Source organism: Symphalangus syndactylus, chromosome 13 (assembly GCF_028878055.3).
Source record: "Symphalangus syndactylus isolate Jambi chromosome 13, NHGRI_mSymSyn1-v2.1_pri, whole genome shotgun sequence".
Lineage (NCBI taxonomy): Eukaryota > Metazoa > Chordata > Mammalia > Primates > Hylobatidae > Symphalangus > Symphalangus syndactylus.
Genome location: NC_072435.2, coordinates 90,877,644 through 90,890,483, shown reverse-complemented (window position 1 = coordinate 90,890,483; position 12,840 = coordinate 90,877,644). Strand labels below are relative to the sequence as shown.

The 12,840-nt window shown below is 41.5% G+C and overlaps 1 protein-coding gene across 6 annotated transcripts in view; it reads right to left on the bottom strand.

Annotated features, from left to right (window-relative positions):
* Window positions 1–1,398: 1,398 nt before the first annotated feature.
* METAP2 (methionyl aminopeptidase 2) overlaps window positions 1,399–12,840 on the bottom strand; it is a 110,173-nt gene continuing 98,731 nt past the window's right edge. For all 6 annotated transcript variants that reach the window (XM_063614280.1, XM_055238761.2, XM_055238762.2 and 3 more), the window contains 4 exons: window positions 11,587–11,683; window positions 4,068–4,171; window positions 3,172–3,287; window positions 1,399–2,088 (listed from right to left, as the gene is read on the bottom strand). In XM_063614280.1, coding sequence (XP_063470350.1) covers window positions 1,836–2,088; window positions 3,172–3,287; window positions 4,068–4,171; window positions 11,587–11,683 — 570 coding nt within the window. In that variant the 3' untranslated portion in view covers window positions 1,399–1,835. The remainder of the gene's footprint in view (window positions 2,089–3,171; window positions 3,288–4,067; window positions 4,172–11,586; window positions 11,684–12,840) is intronic.

Genomic DNA, 12,840 nt, shown 5'->3' with positions numbered 1-12,840 from the left:
ATAACAAAATTTTAAGAGATACATGGCTGATAAGCAAACAATACAGTTTTAAGTGACAGCTTTCCTACTTACAAAATCATGTCCCTTCCAGCCATTACAAGGGCATACAGTGATGCCATTGCTCCCAACAGTTACCTGGGAAGGGAGCTTGGAGCTCCTAATTGGTTTGAGATCATGACTGCCAAGGTCTTTAAAAGCTCCAAAAGTCTTCACTCATAAAGGTCAATTGTAAAATTGCTGGGTTTAGAAATCAAGATACTCGCTTTATACTTCCACATCAAAAAGATATGGACTCAACCCCAAAGGAGCTAGCTGGAGGGCCCAGCCCTGACAGTATGTCCAGGCATGAACTGGCGAGCTCTGCTGCTAGCCACAGCATCACAGAGAATGGAGAAATTAGTCAAATGTGGCTATTGAACATTAGCACCATAATAAACATAGCTCATACAGCTAAAACCTAGGTTGTTTCCCCACAAGATAACATTCATTTATAGCTCTAATGCTGAAAGAGCAGCTTTTTAATGTAACAGATGATCTAGGTACACAAGTCATAGGTTTCTCTTCCTAGGATAAAAACGTTCAACAAAATAAAAACTAAACAGCATCCCAGAGGCAATAAAATCTCACTGTACTGAAACATACAAATTAAGGCTACCTTGGTATATAAACGATTTAGAAATTATGATGGAACAGTCCCATAAAATTATTTACATATAAGAATTCAAGCAATTTGTTAATCAGTAGTGGGCCTCAGTTCAAACAAATATTACCATTGTTACATTCAACTTAATACACTTAGCCACTATAAGGAAAGTAACTGTAACCTCACTTCCTGAAGCACCACTAGTAATGTTAAGAATTCAAACCTGTCAAAGGGCAAGGTATTACAGCATTTGCCTCATGAATGAAAAAGTCCAATAATTTCAACTTAATTTTTCTAACTAGAACAAGATCCAAACATGGGAGGTTTTTTTTTTCTTCTTTGCTTTTGTGGCTTTAATGCCCTTTGGGTTTTCTGAGCAAGCTGAATACATTCCCTGATAAACACCACCACTGGACAAAGGATCTAAACATTGAGATTTTTACTAAATCAAGGTTTCGAGTTGGCACAATGTTCCTACTAAGTTTCAATTAGCACATCTTTCCAATGTCAGGGGAAAAAAAGACAAGGACTACTATGTCCTACAAAGAATGGTGAAATATTCCTAAAACTGTATATTTATGAAGAAAAGGTGATTGTCCCTTTTTATGCATGTGTAGATCTTGTTTTAGCCACTATGTCAGAAAAGTCTCAGTGTAGAGGTCTACATTTCAGATAAATGTCTCTGCATTTGCCTACATTAAGTTTAGCTATTTATCCTGTCCAGAATTATAACCACAGACATTGAGATGTAGCTCTCAGATCTGAAAATGTCTTTATTTTTTAGAAAATGGATTCCAGGAAGGTTAAAAAGCAACACCAGAGGGTATAGGTGCAGAACTGGATGTAGTCATTCAAAGCATTCAAGTAAGAATATGGCAATATAAATATCCAAAAAGTATCTTAGGTATTTAAAACAAAACGTATAAGTCATTCCTAACTAATTTGAGCTTTATAGCATTTTCCTAGACAGGAAGGGGAAAAACAGTTAGCATTTAAAAGTCCTGAAAGCTTTTTCGTTGGTTAACTACATTAGATGGTTTGCCTTTGTCCAAATTCCTTCTTTTTTAAACATGGATAAAAGTATTACATGGGTCCACTGTTAAAACAGACAATATGTTGCAAATTAATTCTGGTATAATGTTTTCCAACAAAGCTTAGAAAATAAAGGTGTTCAGGTGGCTTTGGACTAAGTTTAATAGTCATCTCCTCTGCTGACAACTTCTTTACATGTTGGACGCAACAGGATGGTATGTTCAAATTGCGCTGTATATGATCCTTTAATGTCACATAATGGTGGATATGGATCTACAATGCCCAAGTCACACAGATTCTTCAGAGCCATCAAGTATTTACTTTCTCCCAAGCGATCCAGCCATCTGCGGCAGAAGGCAAGGGTGCCAAAGTTTTCATTGATGACATTTAACAAGTGTTTTGTTCTTGGAAGCCTAAGAGGAGAAAATCCAAAATTAATTGTTGGCAAAAGAGTTACGAACTCATTTCCCTCATTAAGAAAAGCCCAGACCTTAGCTGTGTCTTAGTAGTTGAAGTCCAAAACTCATTTCCCTCATTAAGAAATGCCCAGACCTTAGCTGTGTCTTAGTAGTTGAAGTCCAAAAACTTTTATTGTTGCTCTTTCAACAATCAAAAGCCAGAATGTATAATAGCCCATACCTAACTATAGATGGCAGCTGAACAGGACACCAGCTGGAGGCCATCTTATCGTGTTTACGTGTCTATGCGTGTGTGTGTGTGTGTGTGTGTGTTATATTCCCCAGTACAGACCTACTACAGGATATTATCATGGGAATTTCCTTTTGCGTGCAGCAAGCTCAAAGACCTGCATATAAAGGATGTAAATCCAGACTTCATTCATCTTCAAATGTTAAAAAAATTCAATGTAAATTGAAAGACATTGTAAATGGAAGTTTACCAATGGAAAAATATTAAACCAAAAACCTAGGAATGCTAGCAAAATTAATCTCTGACATTTATGATTATCAGAAACCGGACTTGAAGAGAGCACTTGTGTGTGTGTGTGTGTATAATTTTTATCTCAGTTAAAATGTTTAACAGGCTATTTTTTTTTTCTTTTTTTTTTTTTTTTTTTTTTTTTTGAGACGGAGTCTTGCTCTGTCACCCAGGCTGGAGTGCAGTGGCGCGATCTCGGCTCACTGCAAGCTCCGCCTCCCGGGTTCACGCCATTCTCCTGCCTCAGCCTCTCCAAGTAGCTGGGACTACAGGCGCCCGCCACTGCGCCCGGCTAATTTTTTGTATTTTTAGTAGAGACGGGGTTTCACCGTGGTCTCGATCTCCTGACCTCGTGATCCACCCGCCTCGGCCTCCCAAAGTGCTGGGATTACAGGCGTGAGCCACCGCGCCCGGCCTTATTTTTTTTTTCTTATTGTTGGGCTACAGAACTCTACATTCATGAATATACCATTTTGTATGTATGCCACATTTTTAAAAAATGCTGTTAACTCAGAAGAGGTGCTAATTAGCCATATAAAATCAATCGTCTCGTCTCTCACCTTATTGGCACATGTCCAACATCAAAATTTTTCATGTAATGTGAACATTCCATATCATCATGAACAACACCTTTTCCCGTACTACCAAAGGTTTCAATTGCATATACTTCTCCTTCCTGAAAAATAAGTAAGGGCCAAGGGGCGAGAAAGAAGAAAAATTCAGAACGAATCACAATTACCATCTCTCTCTTTTTTGAGACGGAGTCTCTCTCTGTTGCCAGGCTGGAGTGCAGTGGTGTGATCTTGGCTCACTGCAACCTCCGCTTCCCAGGTTCAAGCGATTCTCCTGCCTCAGCCTCCTGAGTAGGTGGGACTACAGGCACATGCCACCATGCCTGGCTAATTTTTGTATTTTTAGTAGTGACAAGGTTTCACCATGTTGGCCAGGCTGGTCTCAAACTCCTGACCTCACTCAGGTGATCTGCCTGCCTTGGTCTCTCAAAGTGCTGGGATTAACAGGCCTGAGCCCAGCCTACAATTACCATCTCTTGAAGTCTCTATCTGATTACGCAGCAACATGAAATAGCCCCTGGCAGTCCTTATCTAGCCTTTCCCTGCTTTATCTCCTTAGCACTTTTTGGTCTTTCTGCTTCCCCCTATGAATTCTGTTCACAGCTCTACCCCTAGAGCCTACTATAAAGAGACTGGCACCTAGGAATGCTCAATAAATATTCATTAAATGTTGAATAAACAATCCTTTCACAGCCCTAATTTCCACAACTGATTTAGTACTGACTATACACAATTTGCAAATTCAAATGGCCCAATTCCTGGCAGGGTGAATATGGATGATAAGCTAATTCTGGTCAGTATAACTATATACTTAACTATCACGACCTTCTGCTTGGAAGAAAAAAATGTCTTCTATGGAAGTAAAATGTTAGTGACACACATACCTCCATTCTTGTTGCCTCCCCTCCTTTCACAATCGGCACTGTTTTTCCAGCATGTATTCTATATTGCCCAATTGAATGCCCATTTAGATTACGGATTGGTTTCACTGTTATAAAAAATAGGGAAATAAAAGTTATTCAAGATCTCAAGAAGCAAAAACAGATCTCTCACGTTTTGGTACAGAGTTCAAGCATTTATTCAAAAACCAGATATGGCTTTACTAAATAACCTTACATTAAGGTAGTTAAATATAAACTGGAATCTAGTGGAATATAAAAAGTAGTTAGTTGCAGTGTTATTAATACTAGAAGTAAGCCAGGTGCAGTGGCTCATGCCTGTAATCCCAGCACTTTGGGTGGCTGAGGCAAGCAGACCACCTGAGGTCAGTTCGGGACCAGCCTGGCAAACACGGCGAAACCCTGTCTCTACTACAAATACAAAAATTAGCTGGGTGTGGGTGTGGGTGTGGGGGCCTGTAATTCCAGCTACTTAGGAGGCTGAGGCAGGAGAATCACTTGAACCCGGGAAGCAGAGGTTGCAGTGAGCCGAGATCACATCACTGCACTCCAGCCTGGGCAAAAGCAACTCCGTCTCAAAAAACAAACAAACAAACAAACAAACAAACAAAAACGCTAGAAGTAACGGAGGATGGAAGAAAGAAATACTGGAATAAAACTTCTAGCTTTTTTATTCCAGTTGTTTTAAAACAACTGACAAATGAGCAGAAAAAGGCACAATTACATACATACTGTACAATTCCACATATATATAACAGTTCAAAATTAGGCAAGAAAACTAGTTTAGGGATGCATAATTAGGTAGTAAAGACATAAAAGCAAATGCAAATCCTTTCGTACTTGCAGTGCTGATAAGCTAAATATATTTCAAAATTCAGACATCATTACTATTTCTCTAAGACCTGGCAAACTGACCCCACAAGCCAAGATGGTGGCTCACTAGAGGCAGGCTGCTGTAACTGGAAAGCAGTGTATTGCTGCTATGGTTTGAATGTATCCCCCAAAGACAATGTATTGGGAATTTCATCCCCAATGTGATGGTGTTGGGAGGTGGGACCTAATGGGAGGAGTTTGGGCCATGGAGGCACCACTCTCATCAATGAATTCATGCCATTATCTCAGGAGTGGGTTCCTTGTAAAGGAAGAGTTTGACCGCTTCTTGCTCTCTCTCTCAAACTTCTCATTGCTCTTCTGCCTAATGCCATGGGATGATGCAGCAAGAATACCCTCACCAGATGCCAGTCCCTCAATCTTCCCACCCTCCAACACTGTGAGAAATCAATTTCTGTTCTTTATAAATTACCTAGTCTCAGGTATTCTGCTGTAGCAGCACAAAACGGACTAAGAAAATGAGACTGAGCATCTTCTGGAATACTGACAATATTCAATATCTTGAGGAGTGAGGTTACGTAGCTTCTGCAATTGAGAAGTTGTGTTTTTATGCTTTGTGCATTTTGTGTTAATATTTCAAATTTTAAAGGGCTAAGAACGGCCAGGTGCAGTGGCTCACGCCTGTAATCCCAACACTTTGGGAGGCCAAGGCAGGAGGATCACTTGAGGTTAGGAGTTCAAGACCAGTCTGGCCAACATAGTGAAACCCCATCTCTACTAAAAATACAAAAATTAGCTGGGCATGGTGACACACACCTGTAGTCCCAGCTATTTGGGAGGCTGAGGCAGGGGAGTCACTTGAACCCAGGAGGCAGAGACTGCAGTGAAATGAGATCGCACCACTGTACTCCAGTCTGGGCCACAAAGTCTCAAAAAAAAAAAAAAAGGTTGGGGGGGAGGTCTTAAAAAAATTTAGCTCTATAGCTCTAGAATCCTCAGTATGAGCTACCTTTCTTCTAGAGCCGAATTAAGTAGTCTGAAACAATGAACAAGTATGTTACAAACTTAGTGGGGTAGCAAAAAACACAAATCAATTCGCTCTTCACAACAACCTTCTTATATAAACGTGTCAAAGTTGTCAGACTCAAACAGAGCTAGGGAAAGCCATGAAGAGAGGGTTCTCATGCTTATACGCCTGATAATGAAAATGACTATGAAAACCATAACCTTGCACAAAGCCCACTGCAACCTTACACAAAAAAACACTTCTGCAAGGACATCTGCCCAACAACTGCCTGCCCAACCTCCAACTGGCGTCACTCTTGTTTAATTAATCTTTGAAGCCAAGGATAATTATTTCAAAACAATTATGTCATCCTCATTTTCGTCTTTAAAAACCTCTGTCTTCCTTACCTCCCTGAATATGCACAAGTTTACTATGGCATTCCCACTGCAATGCTCTATTACCAAACATCATTTTCTTTTAGAGAGCCTCTGTTTGTTATTTAGGTTGACAAGTAACAAGCTTATTTTAAAATTCAAACTTTGCAAACTGACCCTTACAAGCCAATCAATTTTTTTAAAGAAAGTTTCTTGGCCATACCAACCTAATACGTTATTTACACAGAAAAATGAAGGTACAGAGGAATTCATTTTTTACTTATGCAGGTTGTAACAGCACAGGCTAATTCTGGGACCAGTAATTTGTTAACAATCACTTTTTAATTCTATCGCTTCCTGATCAAAGGAGATTAAGGTACTCCTTTGATGGCCCAGTTGTGCTATGTGGTTTTTTGATTTGTTCCGGAAAGTTCAACCTAGAGTCCATTTCTTCATCTCCCTAGTATCATGATTTTTCCACATCCTCTCTGCTTAAACTATTAAAAATGGATTGTTGCCTTAAACTAAGAACCCTGATCAATAAAATAACAGGGGTCAAAAGAGGGGTACTGAAATAATGAAACCTAAAATGCTGCACTAGCTTAGTGGAAGAGGTAAAAGGGTAGATATTAAAAATCCCAAGGTTGCAGGCTGGAATTATTATGCAGTGACTAAACATTAAGTCAAACTGTCACCTACCATACCTTGAAAGGCAGACCACATACCAAACAAGTTGTAGAATTAGGAGAAAATGAAAGGAAAAAGAGAAGACATTGGTATATGTTGGCTAGCGTTGGAATTTACAAAAATTTCAGCAAATTCTCAAAAAAGAGAAATAACTAATTCTAGAGGTAGTCCCCCAAGCAGACTGCTACAGTTTGTTCTCCAAGTTGACATAAGAGTCACGAATTTGGAAATAATAGATTCTGTTCATTTGTAGCAGTGAACCTAGAGATCAGAAGGCCCATGTTCTAGTCCCATAAATTCCTCAAATTAACTTGGCATTTATGCTCTTAATCTCAGCTTCCTTTGGGATAAGAATCTTGCTTCTGGGGAGCTCATAAAGTGTTAATAGAAGCAGCAACTCCTAAAACTGGTTCTAAGCTATTTAAAGAACTGGACAAAACATTTCCCAAAGAAAAGCACACTGAAAATGAGATATTCTAAATTCTAGCCTTTAAAAATCTTCTGCTCTCCTTATGGCTTTGGCTAGGATACAAAGAAAAGTATGTTTACCCTTACTAAGGAACATAGTAAATTTAAACCAGGTCTTAATGTAAAAATAAACTGTAAAAATTTCTAACAGTAAGTAAAAGCCAAAAGTAGAATATGTGAATCGGCTGGGTGCAGTGCCTCATGCCTGTAATCCCAGACTTTGGGAGGCCGAGGCAGGCGGATCACCTAAGGCTGGGAGTTCAAGACCAGCCTGACCAACATGGAGAAACACCATATCTACTAAAAATTAAAAATAAATAAATAAATAAAAAATAGCTGGGCGTGGTGGCACATGCCTGTAATCCCAGCTACTCAGGAGGCTGAGGCAGGAGAACTGCTTGACCCTGGGAGGCGGAGGTTGCAGCGAGCCAAGATTGCGCACCATTATACTCCAGCCTGGGAAACAAGAGCAAAACTCCCTCTCAAAAAAAAAAAAAAAAAAAAAAAAAGTATGAGAATCATGGAAGGATATCTAATGCTATGATTTTTATTCTCCTCCACATGTGCTTTCACACTAGCTGAGTATGTAAAGGGGTAATAAGGTGGTATCTCAAAGGAGGAGGATTAACACTGAAAAGAAGATCCTTAAAGCAGTGTTTAAGCTAACAATTTAAAAAAATTTTTAAAAGGAAAATACTGTATCGAAGAAAGAATATTTCTTCCTTGAAGAACAGAGATAAAAACATAAGAATAGGGAGAAGCTGGGCAAATCCTGGCATTTGCCAATCCCGGCATTTTGCCATGTTCTTTATGCAACATGGAAAAAATGTTAGAGTGTTAGGCTTGTTTGGCTATTTTTCTCATCAGGTAAGTAATTTCCTGAGATGCGAAGAGCGATTTGGAAGAGCCTGAATAAGCACTGCATTTGTGGCACTAATCCCAGAATTGGGGTGAGAAGGGGACAGAATGACAAATATTTGTTGGATACTTAATAAATTCCAGGCACTATCACATAATTTACATTTCTCAAAATAAACTAGACACCATTAACCCTATTACAGTCAAGAAACTTGGGTATTCAGGTCATAGATTTACCTAAGACTCTAAGTCAAAACTGCCTGAACCCCAAAGTGTGTTTTCTTCATTATCCCACACCTCCTACCTAAGTGTGAGTAACATCAAGAGTATTCTGGGCCGGGCACAGTGGCTCACGCCTGTAATCCCAGCACTTTAGGAGGCCAAGGTGGGCAGACCACCTGAGGTCAGAAGGTCGAGACCAGCTTGGCCAACATGATGAAGCCCCGTCTCCACTAAAAAAAAAATCCAAAAATTAGCCAGCATGGTGACACACGCCTGTAATCCCAACTACTCGGGAGGCTGAGCTTATAGTGATCTAAGACTGCACCACTGCTCTCCAGCCTGGGTGACAGAACGAGTAAGACTCTGTCTCAGTAAATAAATAAATAAGTAAATAAGTATTCTGCTTTGCACTTCTGTTCACAGGATTAGAGATCTTAAAGAGAATATCTGAAAATCAAATAATAAGGAAGTTAAGGATATAGATGAGAGAAGAATTAAAGCTGCAGACACAGGGTTCAGGCAGGAGGAAGGGAAATGAAACCTTGAAGAACAATGAAATGGAAGAATATTTTGATATCAAAAAACATATATAGGCTGGGCACGGTGACTCACACCTGTAATCCCAAAACTGTGGGAAGCCGAGGTGGGTGGATCATGAGGTCAAGAGATCGAGACCATCCTGGCAAATATAGTGAAACTCCGTCTCTACTAAAAATACAAAAATAAATTAGCTGGGTGTAGTGGCGCATGCCTGTAATCTCAGCTACTTGAGAGGCTGAGGCAGAAGAATCGCTTGAACCCGGGGAAGCGGAGGTTGCCGTGAACCAAGATCGCGCCACTGTACTCTAGCCTGGGCGATAGAGCGAGATTCCATCTCTCAAAAAAAAAAAAAAAAAAAAAAAAGCATATATATTAGAAATAAAAAGAAATATTTTTTTAAAAATACAAAAATTAGCCAGGTGTGATAGTGTACATCTGTAGTCCCAGCTACTCAGGAAGCTGAGAGCACTCCACCGAGTGCTTGAGCAAGGGGGTTGGGATGCAACCATGCCACTGCACTCCAGCCTGGACAACAGAGGAAGACTCTCTTTTATTTTTTATTTTTTTCCCAGACAAAGTCTCACTCTGTCGCCCAGGCTGGAGTGCAATGGTGCAATCTTGACTCACTGCAACCTCCGCCTCCTGGCTTCAAGCGATTCTCCTGCCTCAGCCTCCCGAGTAGCTGAGATTACAGGTGTGTGCCAACATGCCTGGCTATTTTTTTTTGTATTTAGTAGAGATGGGGTTTTACTGTGTTGGCCAGGCTGGTCTCTAACTCCTGACCTCAGGTTACCCACCCACCTTGGCCTCCCAAAGTTTTGGGATTACAGGCGTGAGCCACCATGTCTGGCAGACTGTCTATAAAAGGGTTGGGCACAGTGGCTCATGCCTATAATCCCAGCACTTCAGGAGGCCGAGGCGGGCAGATCACCTGAGGTCTGGAGTTCGAGACCAGCCTGGCCAACATGGCAAAACTCCGTCTCTACTAAAAATACAAAAAGCAGCCAACTGTGGTAGCACACATCTGTAATCCCAGCTACTCGGGAGGCTGAGGTAGGAGAATGGCTTGAATGGCTTGAAACTGGGAGGCGGAGGTTGCAGTGAGCCGAGATCGTGCCACTGCACTCCAGCCTCGGTGACAGAGCAAGACTCCACCTCAAAAAAAAAAAAAAAAAAAAAAAAATTAGCCGGGCATGGTGGCGGGTGCCTGTAATCCCAGTTAATGAGGAGGCTGAGGCAGAATCGCTTGAACCCAGGAGGCAAAGGTTGCAGTGAGCCGGGATTGCACCACTGCACCCCAGCCTGAGCAACAGAGAGAGACTCTGTCTCAAAAAAAAAAAAAAAAGTATAGGTCTGGTAATAAATTTCAGTATTTAGACATGAAAGAGGACTGTTATGTTGGTGGCAACTGTCTATATAGAAGGCACGGTCAGGTTCCAGAGGAAGAATCACTTCTGCTCTTGGTAGAAACACATAATGGGCAATGGGAAATGCAAAGAATGCTGAATGGTGTGAATTTACTGAGTAAGAGGCAAGAAGACAACATGAGAGCCTCCACTCAAGAGTCTACAAACAGAGACAGAATTCTGTTAAAGGAAATATAGAAAATATTCTATAAAGAAGTTATTAGAGAAAGGTCACAAAGAATAATGAGCACAGATGAGGGAGGAGGATGGTGGCTGGGGGATGGTCAGACAGACTTGGGAGCTGGAGGAGGACTGGACTGACAGAGATTAACATACAGCACCAGAAAGCATAGGGGACTCTGGGAGTATATACCTGAGGTAGTCACTGGTAAAGACGAGAAAGCAAAGGGACTTGGGAATTAAAGTGATAGAAGGAACTGGCCTCCAAATTCTGAATGTGATTCCAAAAAACCACAGGCTAGGAGCAGTGGCTCACACGTTTTATCCCTGCACTTTGGGAGGCTGAGGTGGGAGGATCACTTGAGCTCAGTAGTTCAAAATCAGACTGAGCAACACAGCGAGACTTCGTCTCTACAAAAAAATTAAAAATCAGCCGGGCATGGTGGCCCACACCTGTAGTCCCAACTACCCGGGAGGGCTAAGGTGGGAGGATCGCTTAAGCCTGGGAGATTGAAACTACAGTGAGCCGTGGTTGCACCACTGTGCTCCAGCCTGGATGACGGAGTGAGACCCTGTCTTTAAAAAACAAACAAAACAAAAAACAACAACAAAAAAAATCACAATGAGAAGTCATCAACGGCAAGAGACCTGGCTTCTCTCAGCCCTGATTTGACTAGTCACAGAAAACTGGCTGCACATTTTGGCTGCCCTAGGATATTTCCTCAGGTGTTTTCTTATGAGCTAACAGAGTGGCTTGGCAATAGTTTCCAGTCAGTTACAACAGTACTCCTACCATGCTCTAAGCAGGTCATTTCCCATCTTCTTTCCTTGAATTCCCAAGATAGAAACATGAAACAGCTGACCCAAAGAAAGCACTCGACAATAGTTTGTAAAATCAATTTCAAAATAAGATATATTTTAAAAGAACATACCTTGATATGTCTTCCCATCTATTTCAACTTCATAGGACTCCATAACTTCTTGGATGGCCTCACCAACATCACACAGACGAACATCAATTCCAGCACACTAAAAAAAAGAGTAACGTATACTTTATTATTCAAAGTGCAAAATTTTCATAGCAACTTAATTTTGTAACATTTAAAAATAAGGGACAATCAGAAAAACTGCTTTGTACATTGTAACTTCCTGTTTAAAATACTTTGCAGAGGATTATGGGAGGATAGTGAAGTATTAAGCACCAGGAATCTGCCTCCCTAAATAGACAAGTGCACTGACAAAATCTATCTAATGTAACTACTTGGGAACTCTGGAGTCTACTGAAGCCTTGCAACTTCCAGGGGAAAAACGGGATGGTCAAGTGTGGTTAATTTCCATCCATTTTAGCTCTCAGCATAGTAGCAGCACTACTACATACCGTTCCATAAGTTCGTGGTTGGCTCGTGTTCCTGGAGCAACATGCACACAGCTTGGGGGTATCACAGTGGGAAAAACAGTCTACGTCCTAAACATCAGGGATCAGGCCGGGCGCGGTGGCTCACGCTTGTAATCCCAGCACTTTGGGAGGCCAAGGCGGGCGAATCACGAGGTCAGGAGATCGAGACCACGGTGAAACCCCGTCTCTACTAAAAATACAAAAAATTAGCCGGGCGTGGTGGCGGGCACCTGTAGTCCCAGCTACTCGGAGAGGCTGAGGCAGGAGAATGGCGTGAACCCGGGAGGCGGAGCTTGCAGTGAGCCGAGATTGCGCCACTGCACTCCAGCCTGGGCGACAGAGCGAGACTCCGTCTCAAAAAAAACAAAAACAAAAACAGAAAAAAACATCAGGGATCTGTGCTTTGATCCCTGGTTGCTGCTTCTGGTCACACAGGTGCAGATATAGAAGTGGCCACTGTTGTCGCATCTCCCCTCATAGTTGCAAACCTCAGCCCTTACACACCCCTGTCGCTGAAGTGACTTTCAGCGGATTTAAATGGTGAGCACCCCTTTCCCCTCCACTCCCTCACACTCAGCATGGCCTCCAGCCCACACTCATTTTTCTTTTTCTCCCCCCTTCGGGGCCCAGATATTAAAGACTAGGTCACTCAAAAACAACTGCATGTATGAGAAAAGTGTAAAAGTGAGCGCACATGCCCAGGGAAAGAACTGAGAAAACCTGAAGTTTACGCCTCAGGTGGATCCTTGGCAGAGATTGGCTACAAGAATCAAAAACAAAAAAACCAACA